Source organism: Panulirus ornatus, chromosome 48 (genome assembly GCF_036320965.1).
Source record: "Panulirus ornatus isolate Po-2019 chromosome 48, ASM3632096v1, whole genome shotgun sequence".
NCBI classification, from domain to species: Eukaryota; Metazoa; Arthropoda; class Malacostraca; order Decapoda; family Palinuridae; genus Panulirus; species Panulirus ornatus.
The window spans coordinates 13143720-13170095 of record NC_092271.1 but is presented as its reverse complement, the minus strand read 5'-3'; the positions used below and the strand labels follow the sequence as shown (position 1 = coordinate 13170095).

The 26376-nt window shown below is 38.8% G+C and overlaps 3 protein-coding genes across 3 annotated transcripts in view; all 3 read left to right on the top strand.

Annotated features, from left to right (window-relative positions):
- The window catches only part of LOC139764095 (glutathione S-transferase Mu 4-like), an 8263-nt gene extending 6354 nt beyond the window's left edge, over positions 1–1909 (top strand). Inside the window, exon 5 of the mRNA XM_071690590.1 lies at positions 1591–1909. Coding sequence (XP_071546691.1) covers positions 1591–1791 — 201 coding nt within the window. The 3' untranslated portion in view covers positions 1792–1909. The remainder of the gene's footprint in view (positions 1–1590) is intronic.
- A 5824-nt stretch (positions 1910–7733) lies between these two features.
- The window catches only part of SmD3 (small ribonucleoprotein particle protein SmD3), a 44976-nt gene continuing 26333 nt past the window's right edge, over positions 7734–26376 (top strand). The window contains exon 1 of the mRNA XM_071690589.1: positions 7734–7885. The gene's annotated coding sequence lies outside the window, so the exon portion shown is untranslated. The remainder of the gene's footprint in view (positions 7886–26376) is intronic.
- On the top strand, positions 8022–25788 carry Eaf6 (chromatin modification-related protein EAF6/MEAF6). The gene is made up of 2 exons (XM_071690588.1): positions 8022–8095; positions 24599–25788. The coding sequence occupies exon 2, from the start codon at positions 24826–24828 to the stop codon at positions 25330–25332; it is 507 nt and encodes a 168-aa protein (XP_071546689.1). The 5' UTR covers positions 8022–8095; positions 24599–24825; the 3' UTR covers positions 25333–25788.

Below are 26376 nucleotides of genomic sequence, written 5' to 3'. Positions count from 1 at the left end.
TAAGGATGTTGATTACTTAAGTCTTTAGGGTATTGATTACTATAGAAAGTTTAGGCTATTGATTACTTTAGAAAGTCTTTAGGACATTGATTAGAAAGTCTTAAGGATATTGATTACTTCAGAAAGTTTTATAGGATATTGATTGCTGTAGAAAGACTTTAGGATATAATTTATTTCTTTAGAAAGTCTTTAGGATATTGATTACTTTAGAAAGTCTTTAGGATATTGATTACTTTAGAAAGTCTTTAGGATATTGATTACTGTACAAAGACTTTAGGATATTATTTCTTTCGAAAGTCTTTAGGATGTTGATTACTTTTTTAGAAAGTCCTTAGGATATTGATTACTTCTTTAGAAAGTCTTTAGGACATTGATTACTTCTCTGGAAAGTCTTTAGGATATTGATTAGAAATTCTTAAGGATATTGATTACTTCTTTAGAAAGTCTTTAGTATATTGATCACTTCTTTAGAAAGTCTTTAGGATATTGATTACTTCTTTAGAAATTCTAGTCTTTACGATGATTACTTTTTTAAGGTGATGATAGGGAAAAGTCAACATCCATAGCTTAGAAAACTGGGAAAACTCGCAAAAAGGATGGAGTATGCTTTAACATGCTCTTAAAATAGTATGGATGAGGTACATACGGCGCATAGCTTCACACGCACACACTTGTGTGAAAGTGAACATGTTCCTCCAGCATTTTACCACTTTTATCACTTTTTTCACATTCATGATAAAACATGTGCTGAGTTGAATATTGACTTCCCATCTTCGTGTACCCATTCATTCCACTTCCTCCACGTTCCACCGTCTCCACAGCATGATATCTATGCTATGATATCTTGCCGATTCCTGTGGCCATACACAGTCTCCTCTTTCATATATCCGTCCATCATCGTCTGGCCGTGGCTTACTTTCGAGAAAGCATTTTTTCCCGTGTCTTGCCAAAGATTTTGCATCCTTTACTTTTTCTTTCCAGCTGTGATATAGTATGGCCTTACCTGGCAAGAGTTTGGGTACACAAGTTCTATCCAGTGTAAGAATCAGGATGAGCAATACTTCATGTAGACTTGGTACACGCGCTACTGACGTTTTTCTCCCCTATCAGATTATCCTCCCTCGTCTTATTTTCGCACTAGTTAAGCTTTTAGGAATACCGCCTTTGTTGATCATCACTACCCAGTTCTTGGAATTTCATTGGCGTCAGATTTTTTCCCCCGCATTTCAAACTAGGATGTAACAGGTACGCATGAACCCGAGACTTTCCAGTCTCGCCGAATCTTTGTAAACAGAACAGTATCTTAAAGAGCGGTAGTTTCCTCTTTCAGTGGTCCAGCAGTGTAGCGCACTACCTTTAGAATCTCTTGACGTAATACCCAGCGCATGAAAGTGATGGTGCAGGGAAGATTATAACACAGCCCTCATCATCTCTACTGTTTCAAAACATTCTCGCTACTATTTCCTACATTTTTTTTTTTTTTTTTGTATATTGCCTAGAATAGAGTATGGTGGCATCTACTAGCTTGAGTACTTTTCTTATAGCATGCATTTCACAATGGAAAACGTTTTGAAAAACCATTTCCCACAGATCACCTTCGTAGACTTCCTCATTTATGAGCTGCTGGATGTCCACCAAGAACTGGACAGCTCCTGCCTGGACGGCAAGAAGAACCTGCAGGACTTTGTGAAGAATTTTGAGGCGCTGCCGGCCATGAAGAAGTATATGGCCTCCCCTCAGTTCCTCAAGACTCCTTTGAATGGACCGATGGCAATCTTTGGAAACAAGTGAAGCATTCTTTGTGTACACTCTAGTTAGTTAGTAGTTTGGTTATGGGGAATGCCATATAAAAATTCTCCGATACCGATTTCCTTAGGAGTTGTGAAGGAAAATTAAATTTCTGTAATTCCATGCGGTTTTGATATACACTTAGATCCTACTGTATAGTTGTAAGGCTAGTAACAACAAATTTCACTAATATTCTGGTATCAAATATTATCTTGTTCGGGCACAAGAGTAATAATCTGTGGTGTTCAGTGTGATCAAAATCCCCAAGTTTCCGTATCCCATAAAGCTTCCAAAACTTTAGTTTCAGTGTACATATCCTTTCTGCCTCACATTGATGTTACTTAGACTATACAGCATTATAGCGTGCTGCTGCTTCTCTAACTCCATCCTTTCCTTAAGGATTCGTCCGAGCCTTTGTTACCTTTGTCTATCTGTCTATGTAGAGGTTAGAAAAAAAAAAGGTCGTTACTGGATAATTGATGACGATCAGATAAGATTACCATGGTGGCCCATAGTCATGGTTTAAGTAAAAACCCCTTAATGAGAATATTAATGACCCATTTGGGCCAATGGACTGCCAAGTATGCTTTGACTACTCACCTGTCGGCTAAGGTTAGGCCAATAACCCTCTACATTTGATACCTAAATAAAATAACAGAGTCCACATGATGTGACTGTTAGAAATGCGTATGCACACATTCACTATAACACCTTTGACGTACGTATTCACGCATTCACTATAACACCTTTGACGTGCGTATGCACGCATTCACTATTACACCTTAACATCTAAATGGTTGCAGACTAACATAGTCATTTGAGCACTGTAAAAAGTCAATTTTTTTCTTGATCTTATCCTATATGGCAACTGCCGTGGGACGATGTCATGGGCATTAAGTTTTAACAGTTTAATCTCGACAATTATCTATGGATGGCCTTACACGCTGATTCACTTACATAATATTTACCATATGATTTGTTCATTATTAGCTAAACAATCTAAGAGCAGCCATAACTGGTATATTTTCCTACCCTACGGGAGGGTTGTGATGAGGGGTCAGTGGGTGGCTGTTGTGCTACCTTCTTACTCTTAAGCACAGATAAACACCGCGGGGTTGCCACATATGGTCACCTTCCCTATTATGGTTCCTTTAGTGATAATGTATACTATATCCTTACTAACAACTATACGTCAATAATACTAAACTATCCTATAGGTTGGACATATGTTCACAACACTGGCTGACATGTGTTTCTTATTTATTCTCCGTTTGTGTTGTTTTGCTGACTCCATAGAACAGTGTCCCTGGCTGATAGGCACATGGCCGAGCACAAACACGTCTCCCGTCGTCCACCATAACAGATGCATTCATTATCCGACAGTTTGCAGAATTCCAATTATTAGAACTTTTATACAGTGATGGTGATCATAGAAGCATGTTGCACCATTTTTACTAAAGAAAGTTGCATATTTATTTGTATACGGTAAGCAGTAAGTGGATAGATTTTTGTAACTATACTGTAATGCGCCACGTATATGAGAGGTGATTTTGAAATGCCCCCGGGCGGGAAGACTTTCCTGCTGGATAGTAAAGTATCTACTTGAATACGATAAAGCTAGTAAAGATTGACAAGATTTTAATACAAGAACCTCACTTCGTGTTGGATGGCAGTACATGGTAACTTGAGGCAGAACCTAGTCTATGGGTAAGCGGCGGCCTCTCGTGTTGCCGAGTAGTGGGGTTGGGTAGTGGGTTAATATTGACCCGAGACGATGTTTGAATAGTATGTGACACGGCAGCGAGGGATGCACAAGTGACTAGTGTTGTCCTTATGGTATGAAAGCTGGGCCATTCCATTATCCACTGATGATAGTAATGACGAGTGTTTGTGGTAACACTTGGAGTGGTGATACAGACTTTGGGAGTGAGGGTAGGTTTGCCACTGTAAATGGCATTGGTTTGTGGTTTTAGAACCGGTGATGGTGACTGGAAGGGGGTTAGTAACATGGATGATATCGTTGGTTAAAATTAAGGTCAGAGAATATCAAGTAACTTGAGGTAGTGTAGGTTGACAGTACGGGATGTTGAGTGACTTGTGTGAAGGCTGGAGTAGTAGAACAATAACAGCGATGTATAGTGAGAAATGTAAAGAGTTGCAGGGCTGGAGAAGGAAGACAGTAGTAAAGAAAGTACGTAAGGGTTGGTATTGACAGTGATAGATACAGGCTGGTGATTCTGGTGGATGATGATGGGGTTGTGTTGGAATTGTGGTTTGAGAAATCAATGATTGATTAACTAAGGACGACGATGGTTGAAGTCTTTAAAAAAAAGTTAATTTGAAAAATACATATTTCATTCGATTTTCCTTATAGTAGTATTGACAAGCGGTTGCTTAAAAGACTGCAACACCTCTTAGGACGTGTTTGGAGATAACTAATAAGAGTATAGACACAGAACAAGAATTTGAACAGAATTTAACATTACAGTAGCACCTCTGCTATTAGTTACGAAGGTTACATTGTTGGCATCACAGTATACAGGTTATCGATGTGTGACATGACTGTGGAGCAGACGAGAAGTGATATGTGCAATCCCCCCTTCCCCTCCCATGTGAGAAATTTGATGGATATACATAGTAAAACTTGAGATCTAACGGATTATGGTACTTCATAACTTTTTTTTTTTTTTAGTGTTTAGCCTGTGGCACGAATTTTGGCTTGACCTTTTCTTTAGATAGCTGCTGTTCAAAATCATTAAGGTAGTTAACGATTGTCCGAGTTTCATCGCGAGGTGGTTCCAACCCGCATGTATTAAACAAGTGGCATACACTTAGTCACAACCGGCACTTAAAAAGTTAGACTTTGATAAACCCAGGCAGACAACCAACGAAATAAATTCGTGAAAGTGCCTCATCAGGGTACAGACAGGCAGAGACAGTAGTCGACTGATTTTAATGAACAAATACTTCAAAGTTTGGTCTACGAATAACTATAAAGCCCTAGTCTTTTTTTTTTATTCATTTTATTCCTATCACTCGAGATGACCTTTGATTGGAGCATGTTTTAGCCGTGCCATGTGACACTATAACAATAAATACAACCAAATTATGGAAGCCAAACTTCCGTCTCCCTCGCACCATAGCTATCATGAGGCCATAACACTTCAGGATTCCAACATTTTCTATTGACAACTCCATTCTCTATACCTCTCTCTATATCTCCGTTTCTGACGACTTTAACTCGTTCCACGTCCAAATTTGCGATAAACCATTTCGGCAGCTTCCCTTCTCATACGTAACATTCACATGAACACCTCACACATAATTCGGAGAACCTGAACCAGCGGACATTCGTCTTCACATTCAACTAAGCAAAAGCTTCGTAGTTTTTTACTGTTTTTGTCCAAATCCATATTGACTATAAATAGTTTCAATATGTACTCTGCTGATTAATACATATCGCCTTCAAAAGCATGTGTGTGCTATACATTGCATCGTCTCTGTAGACCCCCGTCTGCCTAATACAACAAATTACCATTAAACATACACACAGTCTCCTGGGAACATCTAAATGAGACACCAAATAAGAATAGGAATCCAGCGGCAAAACCGACACACAATTCGATAAAACCTAGATCGCGTTCATCAGTACACTCTGTAACTATAATTCCTGGATTGCACCTTCCTCTGTCCAACCTCCTTTCCTTGCATAATATAATGCCAACCCGAGTGTGTTTGCTGACCCGGAGAACGTTCAAATAATGCACAATAATTCCGTGGGACTTCAAGGAAGCCTTAACCATAGTTTACTGGACTGCTCTTGCTTCAGTTATTTTATTTTATCCTTATGTTTCCCTCAATTTCATGGTCAGTCATAACCTCCACGTATCTTCCGAATATTTATTTATGCCAAGGCCTTCCTAAGGTCAGGGGGACAGCCTCATCTGGGGCCGTGCTTCAGACCCAGCTACCGAGAGCCAGCCCGACCACTCACGAATACAGCAAAACGTCGTCGAAAAGTTGTATCGAATGTATCCAACAGAACAAAGTTACATGTATCCAACAGAACCAAGTTACACAGCATCGGTAATGCTTTCGCATGCCGTGCAAGTCCCCCCGACATTTCTTTGACTGCTTACATAACGTGCTGAGCAGCATGCTTGAACTGAGGGATGTGTGTGCATAATACTCTTAGGAAAATAGATATATATGCATATGTATACGGCTAAGATATGGGGCAACACCTGTGTAAACATTTTCCTCAACACGATTTGAATGACATTACACCCACTTCTTGCCTTTGGCTCTAAACAAGTGGGTATTGCAGTTTACAGTAAAAAGTTTCAAATGATGTTGAGATAAATTTCCCCACATCATTTTTCAACTTTTAGGTCAATCATCCGCAGAGTTTCCTGATCTTCATACCATTTCTTTTAACTGATAGCCTTAGATGCTCCAGCGCTTGGCTTGTAAGCCTAAATATTATAATCCAATCCAATCCTTAACTGATACTGTAGAATAACACATGCCCAAATAATGATGTCCAAAATTAGCTTTGTGTTGTTAATGTACTGTATCTGTATTGAACTTCTTTGTGATATATATATATATATATATATATATATATATATATATATATATATATATATATATATATATATACACTAACTTAAATAAAGAACTAATCTTTGATATGACAAAATGCATTTTTGTTGCGGTCGTACCACTCCTTTACGTTATGAATCGATGGACTTCACTAGTAATAATCGAAATATTTCTCCCATTTTAATGTCCTTTATGTGGTTTCTCTATATTTGATATATGGCTTTAGGTTACTTCGATAGATCTTTATTATGTGTATTGTATTTATAATCCCTCCCGAACTATTTCGCTGACCCGCGACTTTTGTAATCGATTGTACAATACGGGGAGGGAGGTTTACCACTCGTGGGTCCCCATCTCTTGAACGTTCTCTACCATCACAGTGTTGTTTAAATGTATACTGTCAGCATTAGCCATGTCCTCAGTCATCTTATTCCTCCCATCATTCATGATAACATGGCAGTGATGTAGAGTAATCCTCAACCTAATTTGTAAGCACTGCTGTTGGGGCTCGCACCGTGTAGAACGTTTTGCGTAGATTTTCAGCCAAGTACATTTTGTTAACAAGGTCAATTGCCATTAGGTCTTGTACTAGACTACACTTTCCTCAGCTGACGAAGATACATACAGCCATGCCAATATACAACTTTTCGCGAGCGGGGACAGCCCACGACTACAGGTGAGACCGTGAGGACGAGCCACACACTGCTTCCTAACTCCACCCAGTTATGATCCCTGTATTGTTCCACTAGTGGATTTATGGCCAGCGACCAATAGGACACCAGTGCAGCATATTCCTTGCTTTCCAATCAATTTCAGGCGTCCCACGCCCATACTATGATGCCAACCAGTACTACCTTATATGAGCAGTTCTGAAGCATTTTTAAAGTTTATCAGTTCTACTTAGCAACAGCAACTCGTCTTTGTCCAGTATAACAACGAAGAAAAGAAAATGTAAACTGATTTACATCAGCGTTATTCTAGAGGAGTCTTGCTTCAGTCAGTGGAGCTACGCCCGATTTTAAGATAGGCACAATACCGAAGTTGGAAGTTGCTGACCATTTGAAAGTAAACGGCGTACTAAGATCTGAAAAGCCATATATACTTCAATTTCGTTGTACAAATACTTTAGAGAAGTTTAGCCAGAATTGATGATTGTTTCTCTCGTAATTTTCTTGATCCTATTTCGGTATGTTGATGATTTTAAGATGGGTTTAACGTAAGTGTAAAGCATTACCGCAAATAACATGAAATACATAAAATTTGTTAGTATCTCAGTATATGAATACTACTGAATGAATTTATTGAATATACAGAATACATGTTATATATGGCGAATAGTATTTGCTTTTAATATTTTTCTAAATTGTGGATTTCTGTTAGTCTGCTGTATATCTAAACGTTTGTCAGAGTAAACAGAGAGAGCTTCCAGGGGAAGGAAAATACTTTCATAAATATCTGCAGCCATCCGTTTCATTTGCGACTTAATAAAATTGTAAGTATTGCTGAAATTTGTTGCTATTACAGAGAGGGTAGATCATGTATGTATAGTAACATTATATTTATGAGAGGATTAATGAAAACTGTTGTGGGAAAGCCCGCCATAACTGACGCTACCGGTACGCAGTGGGAACGCGTAAACAGACCTCTTATTAGTAAACACCAACATGATTTTCGGGGTAGTGGAATAAAATCTGTGCGGATGGTAGGGTCTGTCAACGCATATATCCCCATTTTCTCTTTGTTTATATGCAAGATTATCAACTAGCTATTGGTTATGTGTGATTTTAGTAGGAAGATATATATAAATTGAAATGATTGAATGTTTTCGATTGCAATTAATCTAGGGTATTGTCGTAATGTTGATTAAATTCCTGCATATTCATTTTAATTGTAAACTTTCAACTGGTATCTGCCTCAGTACATTTAAGCGTGTGCATCTATTTTACTAGCATATAAGACATTGACTGGAAATGTGTACTGTCAGTATGGAATGAATATCATGCTTGTCACAGTTTTATAACGTCTGGTAATATAAGCGTTGTAACAGTAAAACCTGAGTAATTTATCGTGTGTGGGAACAGTGCAGCTCAGGACCCCAAATGGGTTCTTCCTGATCAATGAATTCCAAGAGATCTGACGCAGAATTTGTGAATTACAACTGTAGTGAAGTTGCTAATGTTTTTAGATGATATATCAATATAAGATTAATGTGACCTCCATCCCAGCCTTTGAGACGCTGTACTTCTCGCTGGGTAAGAGACCTTCAGAATTGTTGATACCGTTTTATATTTTGTCCATTAGGTCTTATACTTGTAGTATGTCACTGATCCTTTCGCAGTCCTCTTGGATAGAGTTGTTTTGGCAAATCGCTACGTTTTTGAAAAGTATTTACTATAAACTACGTATAGTATCAAAAGTTTATCACAAGTTCAGATTCTTATATGCCATCTTTGTGGCATATGGTTTTAGATGAAGAATGTGATCTTACAGTTTTTGAAGTAATGCTCAAAGCATGTACATAAAATGAATTCTGGAAATTTAGTAATTTCAAAATTTATGTGAAACACTTGGACTTACATGTTTCATTGGTAAGTAAGCTCAAATAGTTTCGTTCTTGTGTTTAGATATTTGTGGTGATGTGCAGGTGTTTTTCATCAATTTTGTTGAACTAGATAATTTTCTAAATTTCATTTTTTGTGTATGTTTTGAACATTAATTAAAAAACTGAATGAAGCATCTCCATAGAAGCATGCAGTGGTACATCCCATCCTTAAGAAAGGGAACTGTTCTAACCCCTCTAAATTATCATCCTATTACTTTGACACGTACCATTTCAACTCTCGTATTTTCAAACACCTTGAAAATCACAGTATTTTCTGATCACCAGTGTGGCTTCTCTAAGGCAAGACTCCCTGGTGATATTCTGTCGTATCTTGCTGTGTAGTCATCATCCCCAATAGATTTTGGGGAATCGAATGTAGTTGCCCTTGACATATCTAAGGCTATTGCCAGTGTGTGGCATTAGGGTTTCGTCTCATTGCCTCTTTTGGCTTCTCTCCCTCTTTAGCCGATCTATCTCAGTGGTTATTAGTGGATCAGCCTCCCCCTTTTCTCCATCAACAGCAGGGTCCCTCAAGATTCTGTCCACTCCCCTACTTTTTTCTTCTTTTTTTCACTGATTTCCTCTCCTCAAACAATCTAATGCACTCATACACTGATGACTCAATACTGCATTCATCCACATCCTTCCATTCTGTTCCTCCTTCTCACTCGATCTGCATCTCATCTTGACACAGCCTCTTCAGTAGACTGACTTGGACAGGATATCTCAGTTGGGTAGTCAAAATCTGAAGTTAATTGCCTCCAAGACCCAGTTTCTACTCATCTCTATCGAAAACTTCGCACTACTATCGTTTCCTTTGATGGTTCTTTAATTCCACCATTTGACATTACTTGGCATTACTGTAACATCCACTCTCTCTGAGTCTGCTTCTGAAAGACTTGTGTCCTATTTAGATGTCGAAATTTCTCTTCTGAACAGTTGCTCTGTTTATAGAAGAGATTTATTTGTCCTTGTATGAAGTACTGTTCTTGCATTTGGGGTAGTTCTAGCTCAGCATTCTTATGTGACAAGAGTTGAGTCAGAAATGATCTAACTTATAGACTGCACCAGGCTAACTTCTAAACTTGCTGACCCCCCTTACCCACTGCTGCAGTGTTGGTTCACTTTCCCTCTTTTGTAAGTATTACTTTGATTTTTGCTCCTGAGAGCTGGCTGCTTATGTGCCTACATGAGTAACTAGACCACGCAATTCTGGATAAGCTGCTACGTCACTTGAATATTGTGTAGCCTTCGGTAACTCAAGGATGGGCCATTTTGATACCTGCTTCTTTTCCAACACAAAGCTCTGGAACTCTCTACCCTCTCATGTTTTTTTCCAATAACTGTGTCCTTGCACATTTCTAAAACAGGTTTTTCACTTTTTCAAAAATTCTTAGATAGTCTCTTGTCTTTTCTTTTTCTATTTCATGATTCTCTATATTTCAATTAGGGCCTGGCCTTGATGTGGACTTTTGTCCATGAGTGGAGCCTTCAACATCAAAAAAAAGTGGCAGACAGAGGTTTGTCGGTTGTCCGTCCACAGGAGGGTGATGTTAGGTAGGTTTTGGGCTACAATTAAAGAAATGTCAATGAACCTCTACATATATTCACCTTCGCCTCCACAAGATAATGATCATACATCCCTCCAGTTGCACCTCTCAGCACATTAACATCCAAAAGTCTCTCTTTCGTGCGCCTATCAATTAACACGTAATCCAATAACGCTCTCTGGCCATCTCTCCTACTTACATACGTATACTTATGTATATCTTTTTAAACCAGGTATTCCCAGTCACCAGTTCTTTTTCAGCACATAAATCTACAAGCTCTTCACTATTTCCATTTACAACACTGAACACCCCATGTACACCAATTATTCCCTCAACTGCCACATTACTCACCTTTGCATTCAACTTACCCATCACTATAACCTGGTCTCGTGCATCAAAGTACTAACACTCACTCAGCTGCTCCCAAAACACTTTCCCCTCATGATCTTTCTGCTCATGCCCAGGTGCATATACACCAATAATCACCCATCTCTCTCATCAACATTCAGTTTTACCCATATCAATCTAGAGTTTACTTTCTTACAACTCTCAGATACTCCCACCACTCCTGTTTCAGGAGCAGTGCTACTCCTTCCCTTGCTCTTGTCCTCTCACTAACCCCCGACTTTACACAGAAAGACATTCCCAAACCACTCTTCCCCTTTACCCTTGAGCTTCGTTTCACTCAGAGCCAAAACATCCAGGTTTCTTTCCTCAAATATACTACCTATCTCTCCTTTTTTCTCATCTTGGTTACATCCACAAACATTTAAACACCTCTGAGCTTTCGAGGAGGATGAGCACTCCCCACGTGACTCGTTCTGTTTCCCCTTTTAGAAAGTTAAAATACAAGGAGGGGAGTGTTTCCAGCCCCCCCCCCCTCCCGTCCCCTTTAGTCGCCTTCTACAACACGTGAGGAATGCATGGGAAGTATTCTTTCTCCCATATCCCCAGGGATAATATATATATATATATATATATATATATATATATATATATATATATATATATATATCCCTGGGGATAGGGGAGAAAGAATACTTCCCACGTATTCCCTGCGTGTTGTAGAAGGCGACTAAAAGGGAAGGGAGCGGGGGGCTGGAAATCCTCCCCTCTCGTTTTTTTTTTTTTTTTTCCAAAAGAAGGAACAGAGAAGAGGTCCAGGTGAGGATATTCCCTCAAAGGCCCAGTCCTCTGTTCTTAACGCTACCTCGCTATCGCGGGAAATAGTGAATAGTATGAAAAAATATATATATATATATATATATATATATATATATATATATATATATATATATATATATATATATACATATATATATATATATATATATATATATATATATATATATATATATATGGGAGGCAAGTTGTTAGAAGCAATGAAAAGTTTTTATCAAGGATGTAAGGCATGTGTATGTAGGTAGAGAGGAAAGTGATTGGTTCTCAGTGAAAGTAGATTTGCGGCAGGGGTGTGTGATGTCTCCATGGTTGTTTAATTTGTTTATGGATGGGGTTGTAAGGGAGGTAAATGCAAGAGTTTTGGATAGAGGGGCAAGTATGAAGTCTGTTGGGGATGAGAGAGCTTGGGAAGTGAGTCAGTTGTTGTTTGCTGATGATACAGCGCTGGTGGCTGATTCATGTGAGAAACTGCAGAAGTTGGTGACTGAGTTTGGTAAAGTGTGTGAAAGAAGAAAGTTAAGAGTAAATGTGAATAAGAGCAAGGTTATTAGGTACAGTTGGGTTGAGGGTCAAGTCAATTGGGAGGTAAGTTTGAATGGAGAAAAACTGGAGGAAGTAAAGTGTTTTAGATATCTGGGAGTGGATCTGGCAGTGGATGGAACCATGGAAGCGGAAGTGGATCATAGGGTGGGTGAGGAGGCGAAAATCCTGGAAGCCTTGGAAGAATGTGTGGAAGTCAAGAACATTTTTTATCTCGGAAAGCAAAAATGGGTATGTTTGAAGGAATAGTGGTTCCAACAATGTTGTATGGTTGCGAGGCGTGGGCTATGGATAGAGTTGTGTGCAGGAGGATGGATGTGCTGGAAATGAGATGTTTGAGGACAATGTGTGGTGTGAAGTGGTTTGATCGAGTAAGTAACGTAAGGGTAAGAGAGATGTGTGGAAATAAAAAGAGCATGGTTGAGAGAGCAGAAGAGGGTGTTTTGAAATGGTTTGGGCACATGGAGAGAATGAGTGAGGAAAGATTGACCAAGAGGATATATGTGTCGGAGGTGGAGGGAACGAGGAGAAGTGGGATACCAAATTGGAGGTGGAAAGATGGAGTGAAAAGGATTTTGTGTGATCGGGGCCTGAACATGCAGGAGGGTGAAAGGAGGGCAAGGAATAGAGTGAATTGGAGCGATGTGGTATACAGGGGTTGACGTGCTGTCAGTGGATTGAATCAAGGCATGTGAAGCGTCCGGGGTAAACCATGGAAAGCTGTGTAGGTATGTATATTTGCGTGTGTGGACGTGTGTATGTACATGTGTATGGGGGGGGTTGGGCCATTTCTTTCGTCTGTTTCCTTGCGCTACCTCGCAAACGCGGGAGACAGCGACAAAGTATAAAAAAAAAAAAAAAAATATATATATATATATTTATGTGTATTATACTTAGTTGCTGTCTCCCGCGTTAGCGAGGTAGCGCAAGGAAACAGATCAAAGAATGGCCCAACCCACCCATATACATGTATATACATAAACGCCCACACACGCACATATACATACCTCTACATTTCAACGTATACATACATATACATATATACACATTTACATATTCATACTTGCTGCCTTCATCCATTCCCGTTGCCACTCCACCACACAGAAAATGGCACCTCCCTCCCCCCTGCGCACACACTAGATAGTGCTAGAAAAAGACAACAAAGGTAACATTCGTTCCCACTCAAGTCTCTAGCTGTCATGTATAATGCACTGTAACCACAGCTCTCCTTCCAAATCCATGCTCCACAAAACTTTCCATGGTTTACCCCAGACGCTTCACATGTCTTGGTTCAATCCATTGACAGCACGTCGGCCCTGGTATACCACATCGTTCCATTTTACTCTATTCCTTGCACGCCTTTCACCCTCCTTCATGTTCAGGCCCTGATTGCTCAAAATCTTTTTCACTCCATTCTTCCACCTCCAATTTGGTCTCCCACTTCTCGTTCCCTCCACCTCTTACATATTTCCTCTTTGTCACTCTTTCCTCACTCATTCTCTCCATATGACCAAACCATTTCAATACAACCTCTTCTACCCTCTCAACCACACTCTTTTTATTACCACACATCTCTCTCACCGTTTTATTACTTATTTGATCAAACCACCTCACACCACATATTGTCCTCAAACATCTGTCATTTTCAACACACTCACCCTCCTCTGCACAACCCTATATATATATATATATATATATATTTTTTTTTTTTTTTTTTTTTTTTTTTTTATACTTTGTCGCTGTCTCCCGCGTTTGCGAGGTAGCGCAAGGAAACAGACGAAAGAAATGGCCCAACCCCCCCCCCCCCCATACACATGTACATACACACGTCCACACACGCAAATATACATACCTACACAGCTTTCCATGGTTTACCCCAGACGCTTCACATGCCTTGCTTCAATCCACTGACAGCACGTCAACCCCTGTATACCACATGACTCCAATTCACTCTATTTCTTGCCCTCCTTTCACCCTCCTGCATGTTCAGGCCCCGATCACACAAAATCTTTTTCACTCCATCTTTCCACCTCCAATTTGGTCTCCCTCTTCTCCTCGTTCCCTCCACCTCCGACACATATATCCTCTTGGTCAATCTCTCCTCACTCATTCTCTCCATGTGCCCAAACCATTTCAAAACACCCTCTTCTGCTCTCTCAACCACGCTCTTTTTATTTCCACACATCTCTCTTACCCTTACGTTACTTACTCGATCAAACCACCTCACACCACACATTGTCCTCAAACATCTCATTTCCAGCACATCCATCCTCCTGCGCACATCTCTATCCATAGCCCACGCCTCGCAACCATACAGCATTGTTGGAACCACTATTCCCTCAAACATACCCATTTTTGCTTTCCGAGATAATGTTCTCGACTTCCACACATTTTTCAAGGCTCCCAAAATTTTCGCCCCCTCCCCCACCCTATGATCCACTTCCGCTTCCATGGTTCCATCCGCTGACAGATCCACTCCCAGATATCTAAAACACTTCACTTCCTCCAGTTTTTCTCCATTCAAACTCACCTCCCAATTGACTTGACCCTCACCCCTACTGTACCTAATAACCTTGCTCTTATTCACATTTACTCTCAACTTTCTTCTTCCACACACTTTACCAAACTCAGTCACCAGCTTCTGCAGTTTCTCACATGAATCAGCCACCAGCGCTGTATCATCAGCGAACAACAATTGACTCACTTCCCAAGCTCTCTCATCCCCAACAGACTTCATACTTGCCCCTCTTTCCAGGACTCTTGCATTTACCTCCCTTACAACCCCATCCATAAACAAATTAAACAACCATGGAGACATCACACACCCCTGCCGCAAACCTACATTCACTGAGAACCAATCACTTTCCTCTCTTCCTACACGTACACATGCCTTACATCCTCGATAAAAACTTTTCACTGCTTCTAACAACTTGCCTCCCACACCATATATTCTTAATACCTTCCACAGAGCATCTCTATCAACTCTATCATATGCCTTCTCCAGATCCATAAATGCTACATACAAATCCATTTGCTTTTCTAAGTATTTCTCACATACATTCTTCAAAGCAAACACCTGATCCACACATCCTCTACCACTTCTGAAACCGCACTGCTCTTCCCCAATCTGATGCTCTGTACATGCCTTCACCCTCTCAATCAATACCCTCCCATATAATTTACCAGGAATACTCAACAAACTTATATATATATATATATATATATATATATATATATATATTTTCATATATATATATATATATATATATATATATATATATATATATATATATATATATATATATTATATATATAGTGGTGATGTGAGAAGGAGATGGAGTGAATTATTTGAAGGTTTCTTGAATGTGCTTAATGATAGAGTGGCAGATATAGGGGGTTTTGGTCAAGGTGGTATGCAAAGTGAGAGGGTTAGGGAGAATGATTTGGTAAACAGAGAAGAGGTAGTAAAAGCTTTGCAGCAGATGAAAGCTGACAAGGCAGCGGGTTTGGATGGTATTGCAGTGGAATTTATTAAAAAAGGGGGAGATTGTATTGTTGGTAAGGTTATTTAATGTATGTATGACTCATGGTGAGGTGCTGAGGACTGGAGGAATGCTTGCATAGTGCCAATGTACAAAGGCAAAGGGGATAAGAGTGCTCAAATTACAGAGGTATAAGTTTGTTGAGTATTCCTGGTAAATTATATGGGAGGGTATTGATTGAGAGGGTGAAGGCATGTACAGAGCGTCAGATTGAGGAAGAGCAGTGTGGTTTCAGAAGTGGTAGGGCATGTGTGGATCAGGTGTTTGCTTCGAAGAATGTATGTGAGAAATACTTAGAAAAGCAAGTGGATTTGTGTGTAGCATTTATGGATCTGGAGAAGGCATATGATAAGAGTTGATAAAGATGCTATGCGGAAGGTATTAAGAATATATGGTGTGGGAGGTAAGTTGTTAGAAGCAGTGAAAAGTTTTTATGGAGGATGTAAGGCATATGTACGTGTAGGAAGAGAGGAAAGTGATTGGTTCTCAGTGAATGTAGGTTTGTGGCAGGGGTGCGTGATGTCTCCATGGTTGTTTAATTTGTTTATGGATGGGGTTGATAGGGAGGTGAATGCAAGAGTTTTGGAAAGAGGGACAAGTATGCAGTCTGTTGTGGATGAGAGAGCTTGGGAAGTGAGTCAGTTGTTGTTCGCTGATGATACAGTGCTGGTGGCTGATTCATGTGAGAAACTGCAGAAGCTGGTGACTGAGTTTGGAAAAGTATGTGAAAGAAGAAAGCTGAGAGTAAATGAATTCTTATTCATTTACTCTCATCTTAGGTACAGTAGGGTTGGACAATTCAATTGGGAGGTAGGTTTGAATGTAGTAAAACTGGAGGAAGTGAAGTGTTTTAGATACTTGGGAGTGGATTTGGCAGTGGATGGAACCATGGAAGCGGAAGTGAATCATAGGGCGGGAAGGGGGCGAAAGTTCTGGGAGCGTTGAAAAATGTTTCGAAGTCGAGAACATTATCTTGGAAAGCAAAAATGGGTGTGTTTGAAGGAATAGTGGTTCCAACAATGTTATATGGTTGCGAGGTTTGAGCTATAAATAGAGTTGTGCGGAGGAGGGTGGATGTGCTGGAAATGAGATGTTTGAGGACAATATGTGGTGTGAGGTGGTTTGATCGAGTAAGTAATGAAAGGGTAAGAGAGAGTTGTGGTAATAAAAAGAGTGTGGTTGATAGAGCAGAAGAGGGTGTTTTGAAATGGTTTGGTCACATAGAGAGAATGAGTGAGGAAAGATTGACCAAGAGGGTAAATGTGTCAGAGGTGGAGGGAACGAGAAGTGGGAGACCAAATTGGAGGTGGAAAGATGAGTGAAAAAGATTTTGTATGATTGGGGCCTGAACATGCAGGAGGGTGAAAGGCGTGCAAGGAATAGTGAATTGGAATGATGTGGTATACTGGGGTCGACCTGCTGTCAATGGATTGAACCAGGGCACGTTGTGTGGAAAGTTGTGTGGGGCCTGGATGTGGAAAGGGAGCTGTGGTTTCGGTGCATTATACATGACAGCTAGAGACTAAGTGTGAACGAATGTAGCGTTTGCTGTCTTTTCCTAGCGCTGCCTCTTGCACGTGTGGCGGGGTGGCGACAGGAATGAATAAGGGCAGACACTGTGAATTATGTACGTGTTTGGATGGTATTGCAGTGGAATTTATTAAAAAAGGGGGTGACTGTATTGTTGACTGGTTGGTAAGGTTATTTAATGTATGTATGACTCATGGTGAGGTGCCTGAGGATTGGCGGAATGCGTGCATGGTGCCATTGTACAAAGGCAAAGGGGATAAGAGTGAGTGCTCAAATTACAGAGGTATAAGTTTGTTGAGTATTCCTGGTAAATTATATGGGAGGGTATTGATTGAGAGGGTGAAGGCATGTACAGAGCATCAGATTGGGGAAGAGCAGTGTGGTTTCAGAAGTGGTAGAGGATGTGTGGATCAGGTGTTTGCTTTGAAGAATGTATGTGAGAAATACTTAGAAAAGCAAATGGATTTGTATGTAGCATTTATGGATCTGGAGAAGGCATATGATAGAGTTGATAGAGATGCTCTATGGAAGGTATTAAGAATATATGGTGTGGGAGGAAAGTTGTTAGAAGCAGTGAAAAGTTTTTATTGAGGATGTAAGGCATGTGTACGTGTAGGAAGAGAGGAAAGTAATTGGTTCTCAGTGAATGTAGGTTTGCGGCAGGGGTGTGTGATATCTCCATGGTTGTTTAATTTGTTTATCGATGGGGTTGTTAGGGAGGTAAATGCAAGAGTTTTGGAAAGAGGGGCAAGTATGAAGTCTGTTGGGGATGAGAGAGCTTGGGAAGTGAGTCAGTTGTTGTTCGCTGATGATACAGCGCTGGTGGCTGATTCATGTGAGAAACTGCAGAAGCTGGTGACTGAGTTTGGTAAAGTGTGTGAAAGAAGAAAGTTAAGAGTGAATGTGAATAAGAGCAAGGTTATTAGGTACAGTAGGGTTGAGGGTCAAGTCAATTGGGAGGTGAGTTTGAATGGAGAAAAACTGGAGGAAGTGAAGTGTTTTAGATATCTTGGAGTGGATCTGGCAGCGGATGGAACCATGGAAGCGGAAGTGGATCATAGGGTGGGGGAGGGGGCGAAAATTCTGGGGGCCTTGAAGAATGTGTGGAAGTCGAGAACATTATCTCGGAAAGCAAAAATATGGTATGTTTGAAGGAATAGTGGTTCCAACAATGTTGTATGGTTGCGAGGCGTGGGCTATGGATAGAGTTGTGCGCAGGAGGATGGATGTGCTGGAAATGAGATGTTTGAGGACAATGTGTGGTGTGAGGTGGTTTGATCGAGTGAGTAACGTAAGGGTAAGAGAGATGTGTGGAAATAAAAAGAGCGTGGTTACGAGAGCAGAAGAGGGTGTTTTGAAGTGGTTTGGGCACATGGAGAGAATGAGTGAGGAAAGATTGACCAAGAGGATATATGTGTCGGAGGTGGAGGGAACGAGGAGAAGAGGGAGACCAAATTGGAGGTGGAAAGATGGAGTGAAAAAGATTTTGTGTGATCGGGGCCTGAACATGCAGGAGGGTGAAAGGAGGGCAAGGAATAGAGTGAATTGGAGCGATGTGGTATACCGGGGTTGACGTGCTGTCAGTGGATTGAATCAAGGCATGTGAAGCGTCTGGGGTAAACCATGGAAAGCTGTGTAGGTATGTATATTTGCGTGTGTGGACGTATGTATATACATGTGTATGGGGGTGGGTTGGGCCATTTCTTTTGTCTGTTTCCTTGCGCTACCTCGCAAACGCGGGAGACAGCGACAAAGTATAATAAAAAAAAAAAATAAGTTGCACTACCTCGCAAACGCGGGAGACAGCGACAAAGCAAAAAAAAATATGTATGTATGTATGTATGTATGTATGTATGTATGTATGTATGTATGTATGTATGTATGTATGTATGTATGTATGTATGTATGTATGTATGTATGTATGTATGTATGTATGTATGTATGTATGTATGTATGTATGTATGTATGTATGTATGTATGTATGTATGTATGTATGTATGTATGTATGTATGTATGTATGTATGTATGTATGTATGTATGTATGTATGTATGTATGTATGTATGTATGTATGTATGTATGTATGTATGTATGTATGTATGTATGTATGTATGTATGTATGTATGTATGTATGTATGTATGTATGTATGTATGTATGTATGTATGTATGTATGTATGTATGTATGTATGTATGTATGTATGTATGTATGTATGTATGTATGTATGTATGTATGTATGTATGTATGTATGTATGTATGTATGTATGTATGTATGTATGTATGTATGTATGTATGTATGTATGTATGTATGTATGTATGTATGTATGTATGTATGTATGTATGTATGTATGTATGTATGTATGTATGTATGTATGTATGTATGTATGTATGTATGTATGTATGTATGTATGTATGTATGTATGTATGTATGTATGTATGTATGTATGTATGTATGTATGTATGTATGTATGTATGTATGTATGTATGTATGTATGTATGTATGTATGTATGTATGTATGTATGTATGTATGTATGTATGTATGTATGTATGTATGTATGTATGTATGTATGTATGTATGTATGTATGTATGTATGTATGTATGTATGTATGTATGTATGTATGTATGTATGTATGTATGTATGTATGTATGTATGTATGTATGTATGTATGTATGTATGTATGTATGTATGTATGTATGTATGTATGTATGTATGTATGTATGTATGTATGTATGTATGTATGTATGTATGTATGTATGTATGTATGTATGTATGTATGTATGTATGTATGTATGTATGTATAATCTATTTTTACCATGTCAATGAGGTAGTGCCAGGAAACAGACGAAGAATGGCCCATCCACTCATATACATATACATAAATGCCCATACATGCACATAAATATTCATATCAACATACACACATGTACATACATAGACACAGACGTGTACATATCAACATTTACACATATACATACACATACACAGACATATACATATATACACATGCTCATATTCGTATCTCCTTGCCTTCATCCATTCCTGGCACTACCCTGCCCCACAGGCAATAGCATTGCATTATACATGAGAGCTAGAGACTAAGTGTGAATGAATGTAGGCTTTGTTGTCTTTTCCTAGCGCTGCCTCTTGCACATTTGGGGGGAGGGGGCTGTCATTTCATGTGTGGTGGGGTGGCGATAGGAATGAATAAGGGCAGACACTGTGAATTATGTACATGTGTCTATATATATATATATATATATATATATATATATATATATATATATATATATATATATGTGTGTGTGTGTGTGCTTAATCTATTTTTACCATGTCAATGAGGTAGTGCCAGGAAACAGACAAAGAATGGCCCATCCACTCATATACGTAAATGCCCATACATGCACATAAATATTCATATCAACATATACACATGTACAGACATAGACACAGATGTGTACATATCAACATTTACACATATACATACACATACACAGACATATACATATATACACATGCTCATATTCGTATCTCCTTGCCTTCATCCATTCCTGGCGCTACCCTGCCCCACAGGCAATAGCATTGCTTCCCCCTTTTTCAGCGAGGTAGCACCAGAAAAACACAAAAAAAAGGCCACATTCATTCACACTCAGTCTCTATCTGTCATGTACAGTTCACCGAAACCACAGCTTCCTGTCCACATCTAGACACCACAGACCTTTCCATGATTTATCCTAGATGTTTCACATACCCTGGTTCATTCCATTGACAGCACATCAACCCCACTATACCACATCATTCCAGTTCTTTTCCTTGCATGCCTCTCTCTCCTGTATATTCAGGCCCCGATTACTCAAAATCTTTTTTACACCATCCTTCTTGTTCCCTTCACCTCTGACACATATGTTCTCTTTGTCAATCTCTCCTCTCATTCTCTCCATATGTCCAAACCATTTCAATGCACCCTCTTCTGCTCTCTCAACTACACTCTTTTTATTTCCACACATCTCTCTTACCCTTTCATTACTTACTTGACCAAACCACCTATTGTCCTCAAACATTTCATATCTAACACATCCACCCTTCTCTGTACAACCCTATCTATAGCCCATGCTTTGCAACCATATAACATTGTTGGAGCAAGTATTCCTTCAAACATACCCATTTTTGCTCTCCAAGATAATGTTCTCTACCTCCACACATTCATCTGAGGAGCTTGTCACACATTTAATATTTCATTTCCAAAAAGAAATTTTTTCACAAAGTGCCTACATTTCTGTATGTAGGGCAGGTGTAATTGTTGGGTTGATATAGACATAGAAAGTTAACCTTGGAACTTGCTGAATTTTGAATGATTTGATTGCAGCTGCAGAACTCTTAGGATTTTTTTTTTTGGGTATAGATAGGCTTCTTTAATCCTTTCCTTGTGGTTGGGAAAATCCCTCTACTCGGTGCAGATAGGGAGATGATTTTTTTTTCAATGCTCTGGTGGTGAATGGAGTACTTGTCCTCTTTAAAAGATATGGATGAGTATGCAGTCACATTTTTACTGTTTCCGTTAAAGTAGCTTAGTGGTGTTTGTGTAACTTAGTACTTCGTTTTTTGTGTTGGTACATGATAGTTCATATCAATATGTTTTGCACTAAATGTTGATGGAACACTCCATGTAAACTTTAATGGAGTTTAGCACTGTGCTGTGGCAGTAGTATATGATAGTTCATATCAGTATGTTTTGCACTAAATGTTGATTGAACACTCCATGTAAACTCTAATGGAGACTAGCACTGTGCTGTGGCAGCATAGTGTTGTCCTTCCCCTATTATCAAGAGAGTAACAAAGCCTCCCCCCCCCTTTTTTTTTTGGTGGGGGTGGGTGGCTCACAGCCTCTAGAAAAGATCTCACCATACCAGTGACTTTGGTGCAATCTTAAATGTGGCAAGACTGAATGTGAAGAGGTAACAAAAGTCAGTAAAGGTTTGTCATCTATATGAAGGTACCATGCTTAACGTTCCTTAGTACCAGTATTTCTGAGTACAGTGGGTAATCGCAGAATGATGGTTATCTTAGGTTTCACAGTAGTGAGATTAAGAATTAAAGTATACATTTATAGAATAATACTCAATTTTTGCAAAGTTTAAGGTTTAAAATGTTCATATTTTTTGTAATCTTTTCAATTAATAATGAAATATTTAAGCATGATTAAGATTTTTAGAGTTATACTGTCTTTTATATCAAAGGAAAATAACAGGTTTTTGTATTCTAGCCACTGAGAGTCACCAAGTTTTCATATACTTAATTTTCCATGTGAGATATACTAAACTTGAAATTGTTGAAATAAGGAATGTGATTGCCAGTTACGTCAATGTGGAACAAATATCACACATTGAAATGAATAGATCTGCTTTAGAGGGCTTGGTAAACCATTTACCAGACCCCCATCCCACTCCATCACCACCTTTATCTGATAAATTCATTCAATATTGTTTGATTAACAAGTGAAATAGCAAGTTGCTGAATCAGGGAGTCTAATTTCCTTGATAATAGTTTGTGGTATATACATGGTAAGTTGTTTCGGTCATAGTCTACGTGTGAGAATTAGATTAGAGTTTCAATGGGTTTCAATTACTCGCGCAATGAGATTCCACTACTGTGTCAGATCACCAGGATTGTAACCCTGTTGTTCTGTTAGGACCCACTGTTTTGGCACCTGACACAGTAAAGAAATTGAAAGGTATTGACTTTTGACCTTAAGGTTTGATTAACTCCTTAGTCTCTGTCATCAGTTGATTTTTGTTTTAAGAGAACTTCACTGATTCTCTCCATCATAGTTTCTTAATAATCCATCAGTACCAGGCTTACTTTAAGTTTCAAAACTGAGCAGCTGAAAGTGTTGAGTTTTTCTGTTTAGTAAAGACAGGAAAGATGATACATCAATATTTACCAATAGAAAGTACTAGACTTATTAAATTCCAGCATGCACATAGAATCTTTTTCTTTCTGTTTGAGGGGATTGGAGACTGATTTATTTTTTCTGTGTTTGCTGTTTCGTGCATGAGCAAGATGGCATAAAGAACAGGTGACTGAGCCTAAGAGGAAAAAATTGGAAATATAGATATGGAAATTAAAAGGTCATGAATATAGGGGCAAAAAAATTGGAAATATAGCTACAGAAATTAAAAGTTGCCTATAAATAAAGGGAGAAAATTGCAAGCTTTTAGTACCCAAATATTTTTAACTATTAATCTTCAATTACAGTAATGGGCACTTGAAATTTGGACCACCCAATGAAATCTAGTATAAAACTCTGTACATATATGTATTAGGTGTAGCTAATGATCTGGGATAGAATAACCATTAATGAGAAATCTCATTTGAGGTAGTTGTATGACATTTTTGGGATAGTTTCCACTTTAACCGAGCATAACTGAAAAGGTAAGATAGTACATGATGGGAGGGAGACCCAAAATGTACACCAACATACTCAAGAGTTTTTCAGTTTTATTGCATGGAAGTCTCTCGGAAGAATAATGAAATATTCACTTCAAAACTTGATAGATGGTAATATTGTAGTAGTGATATTGCAGTGATCTCTTTTACTAATGTTCATTAAAGAATGTTTGAATGTTCATCTCAAACTTTATCATGGAACAAGTTTTGGGAAGATTGTATGGGATACTGCCTCAAGATAGTACTGGTGAAGACTTATGTTCAGGTTCATGTAAGGTACCTCATTTTATTTTTTACACTAAAATGCCTCTGAAGGCTTTGCCAGTAATGAGTGCTTTGAAAACTGCTTTCATTCATATGAATGGATTCATTTGATGCTTATGCTAAAAGTAATCATGTCATGATGCCTAAAGTATAGTCATAGTAATGCCAGAAATATACATTAGTAACCTAAATGTATCATTTCCGTATGTAATCCAAATTTGTTGTTGGTACTTGCTTGCATCCCATGTTATCTCTGCAAAATATTTGAACTTGTAAGGAAAATGAATTTGATCACATTTATCAGGTAGCTTTTATGATGAATATATGTAGGAGCAACATGATCTGTTTCTTTTGTATGTTGGCACAGCAAATTGTTGTAGAAAAGGAATTAATGTGTGCATGTTTTAAAGAAGCTCATCGGTCGCTCTTCTTTACAAGCTCATCTTTCCAATACTATAGGAATAACTAGGTGAGCTATGTAGCAAGATAACAAGTAGCTAATGAGCACCTCTTTAAAACTTGTACATATTAATTTGCCTTTTCTTTTCTAGGTTCGGCAGCGTTGTGGTCCTGGTTCTTCGTCTTTGTGCTCCCAAATAACTTTGGTGTTCAACAGCCTGGTACAAAGTCAGCACTCGCTATTCATTATTTGTATGTAATTTATAGCAAGCACCATCCAGATACATTAGAGATCTATACTAATGTACAGAAAAAGTGTTTTAGAAACCTGTATATAGACTGAATTATATGACAGCAATTTATTAATACACCTGCCAAGATGAAGATGTCCAAAAGCACCTCCGGGTCAGGGACTGGTAATGACACGCGTGCAGAATTAGCAGAACTTGTAAAAAGACGTGCAGAAATAGCAGATAATTTAGCTTCTCTTGAACGTCAGATATATGCATTTGAAGGTTCATACTTAGAAGATACACAGTTATATGGGAATATTATTAGAGGATGGGACAGATACCTCGTAACTAACAAGAATACAAATGCAAAGAATGATAAACGCAACAGAAAGTTCAAAGAAGCAGAAAGACTTTTTAGCAAGTCATCGATTACATCCATGGCTGCTGTGAGTGGCATTGTTGAGCAAACAGGTGATCGGTTAGGTGACAATACTGATACAAATGATGTGAATTCTGGTAGTGAAGACAATTCAAAGGATTCTGTGAATGCTGGAGTTAATGGGGACTCTGCCCGTGAAACATCTATGCTCCACAAGGTTTCAAAAACCTCACATAAGATTAAGAAAAGCAGCAAGAAAAACAGACATCGCTGATCAAAATGTTTTTTGTGATATGTCAATGGTGCTTTTTATATTAGTGCTTGGATTTTACTGTATGATTACGGTGTTGGTGATTGAATACTAGGTGCAAGGCTGTGTAAATGCTGTATGTATTGGAAAGATGTTTTATTCTCTGTGTGCTGAATGAGTCATGAATATAGAGAAAAGTATGTTTCTCTGTAAATTTTCAACTCATTTCCCATTCCAGATTGATTAGGTCTGAAACCAATGCAGTATAACTTAAAACTTGTTTCCTTTACGTTTATAAAGGAAAAACTTTGTAAATGTTAAACATTGATGATATAGTAATGAACTATATCATTTTTGGTTACTATTGAATATCATGCCACATATTTTCACTGCCTTATGATTTTCATTTCATCCTAATGATATGTTATGCTTTATAGTAGTACAAAGTATATAATTTGCTAAATAAAGCAGTAAATTGCATACACCCAGTATCTTTTTCCTTTATATAGATGTGTTTGGTTTTTGTAATTTCATGTTGTAATTATGGTAAATATGAATGAGGCGAAAGTGAAGAGTTGTAGAGGTTTTCAGAAAATGAGAGACTGTTGGGGTGAAGAGAGTGTTGAGAGTAAGTGAGCTTGGGAAGGAGACTTGTGTGAGGAAGTACCAGGAGAGACTGAGTACAGAATGGAAAAAGGTGAGAACAAAGGACGTAAGGGGTGTGGGGGAGGAATAGGATGTATTTAGGGAAGCAGTGATGGCTTGTGCAAAAGATGCTTGTGGCATGAGAAGCATGGGAAGTGGGCATTTTAGAAAGGGTAGTGAGTGAGTGGTGCGATGAAGAAGTAAGATTATTAGTGAAAGAGAAGAGAGAGGCATTTGGACGATTTTTGCTGGGAAATAATGCAAATGAGTGGGAGATGTATAAAAGAAAGAGGCAGGAGGTCAAGAGAAAGGTGCAAGAGGTGAAAAAGAGGGCAAATGAGAGTTGGGGTGAAAAAGTATCATTAAATTTTAGGGAGAATAAAAAGATGTTTTGGAAGGAGGTAAATAAAGTGCGTGAGACAA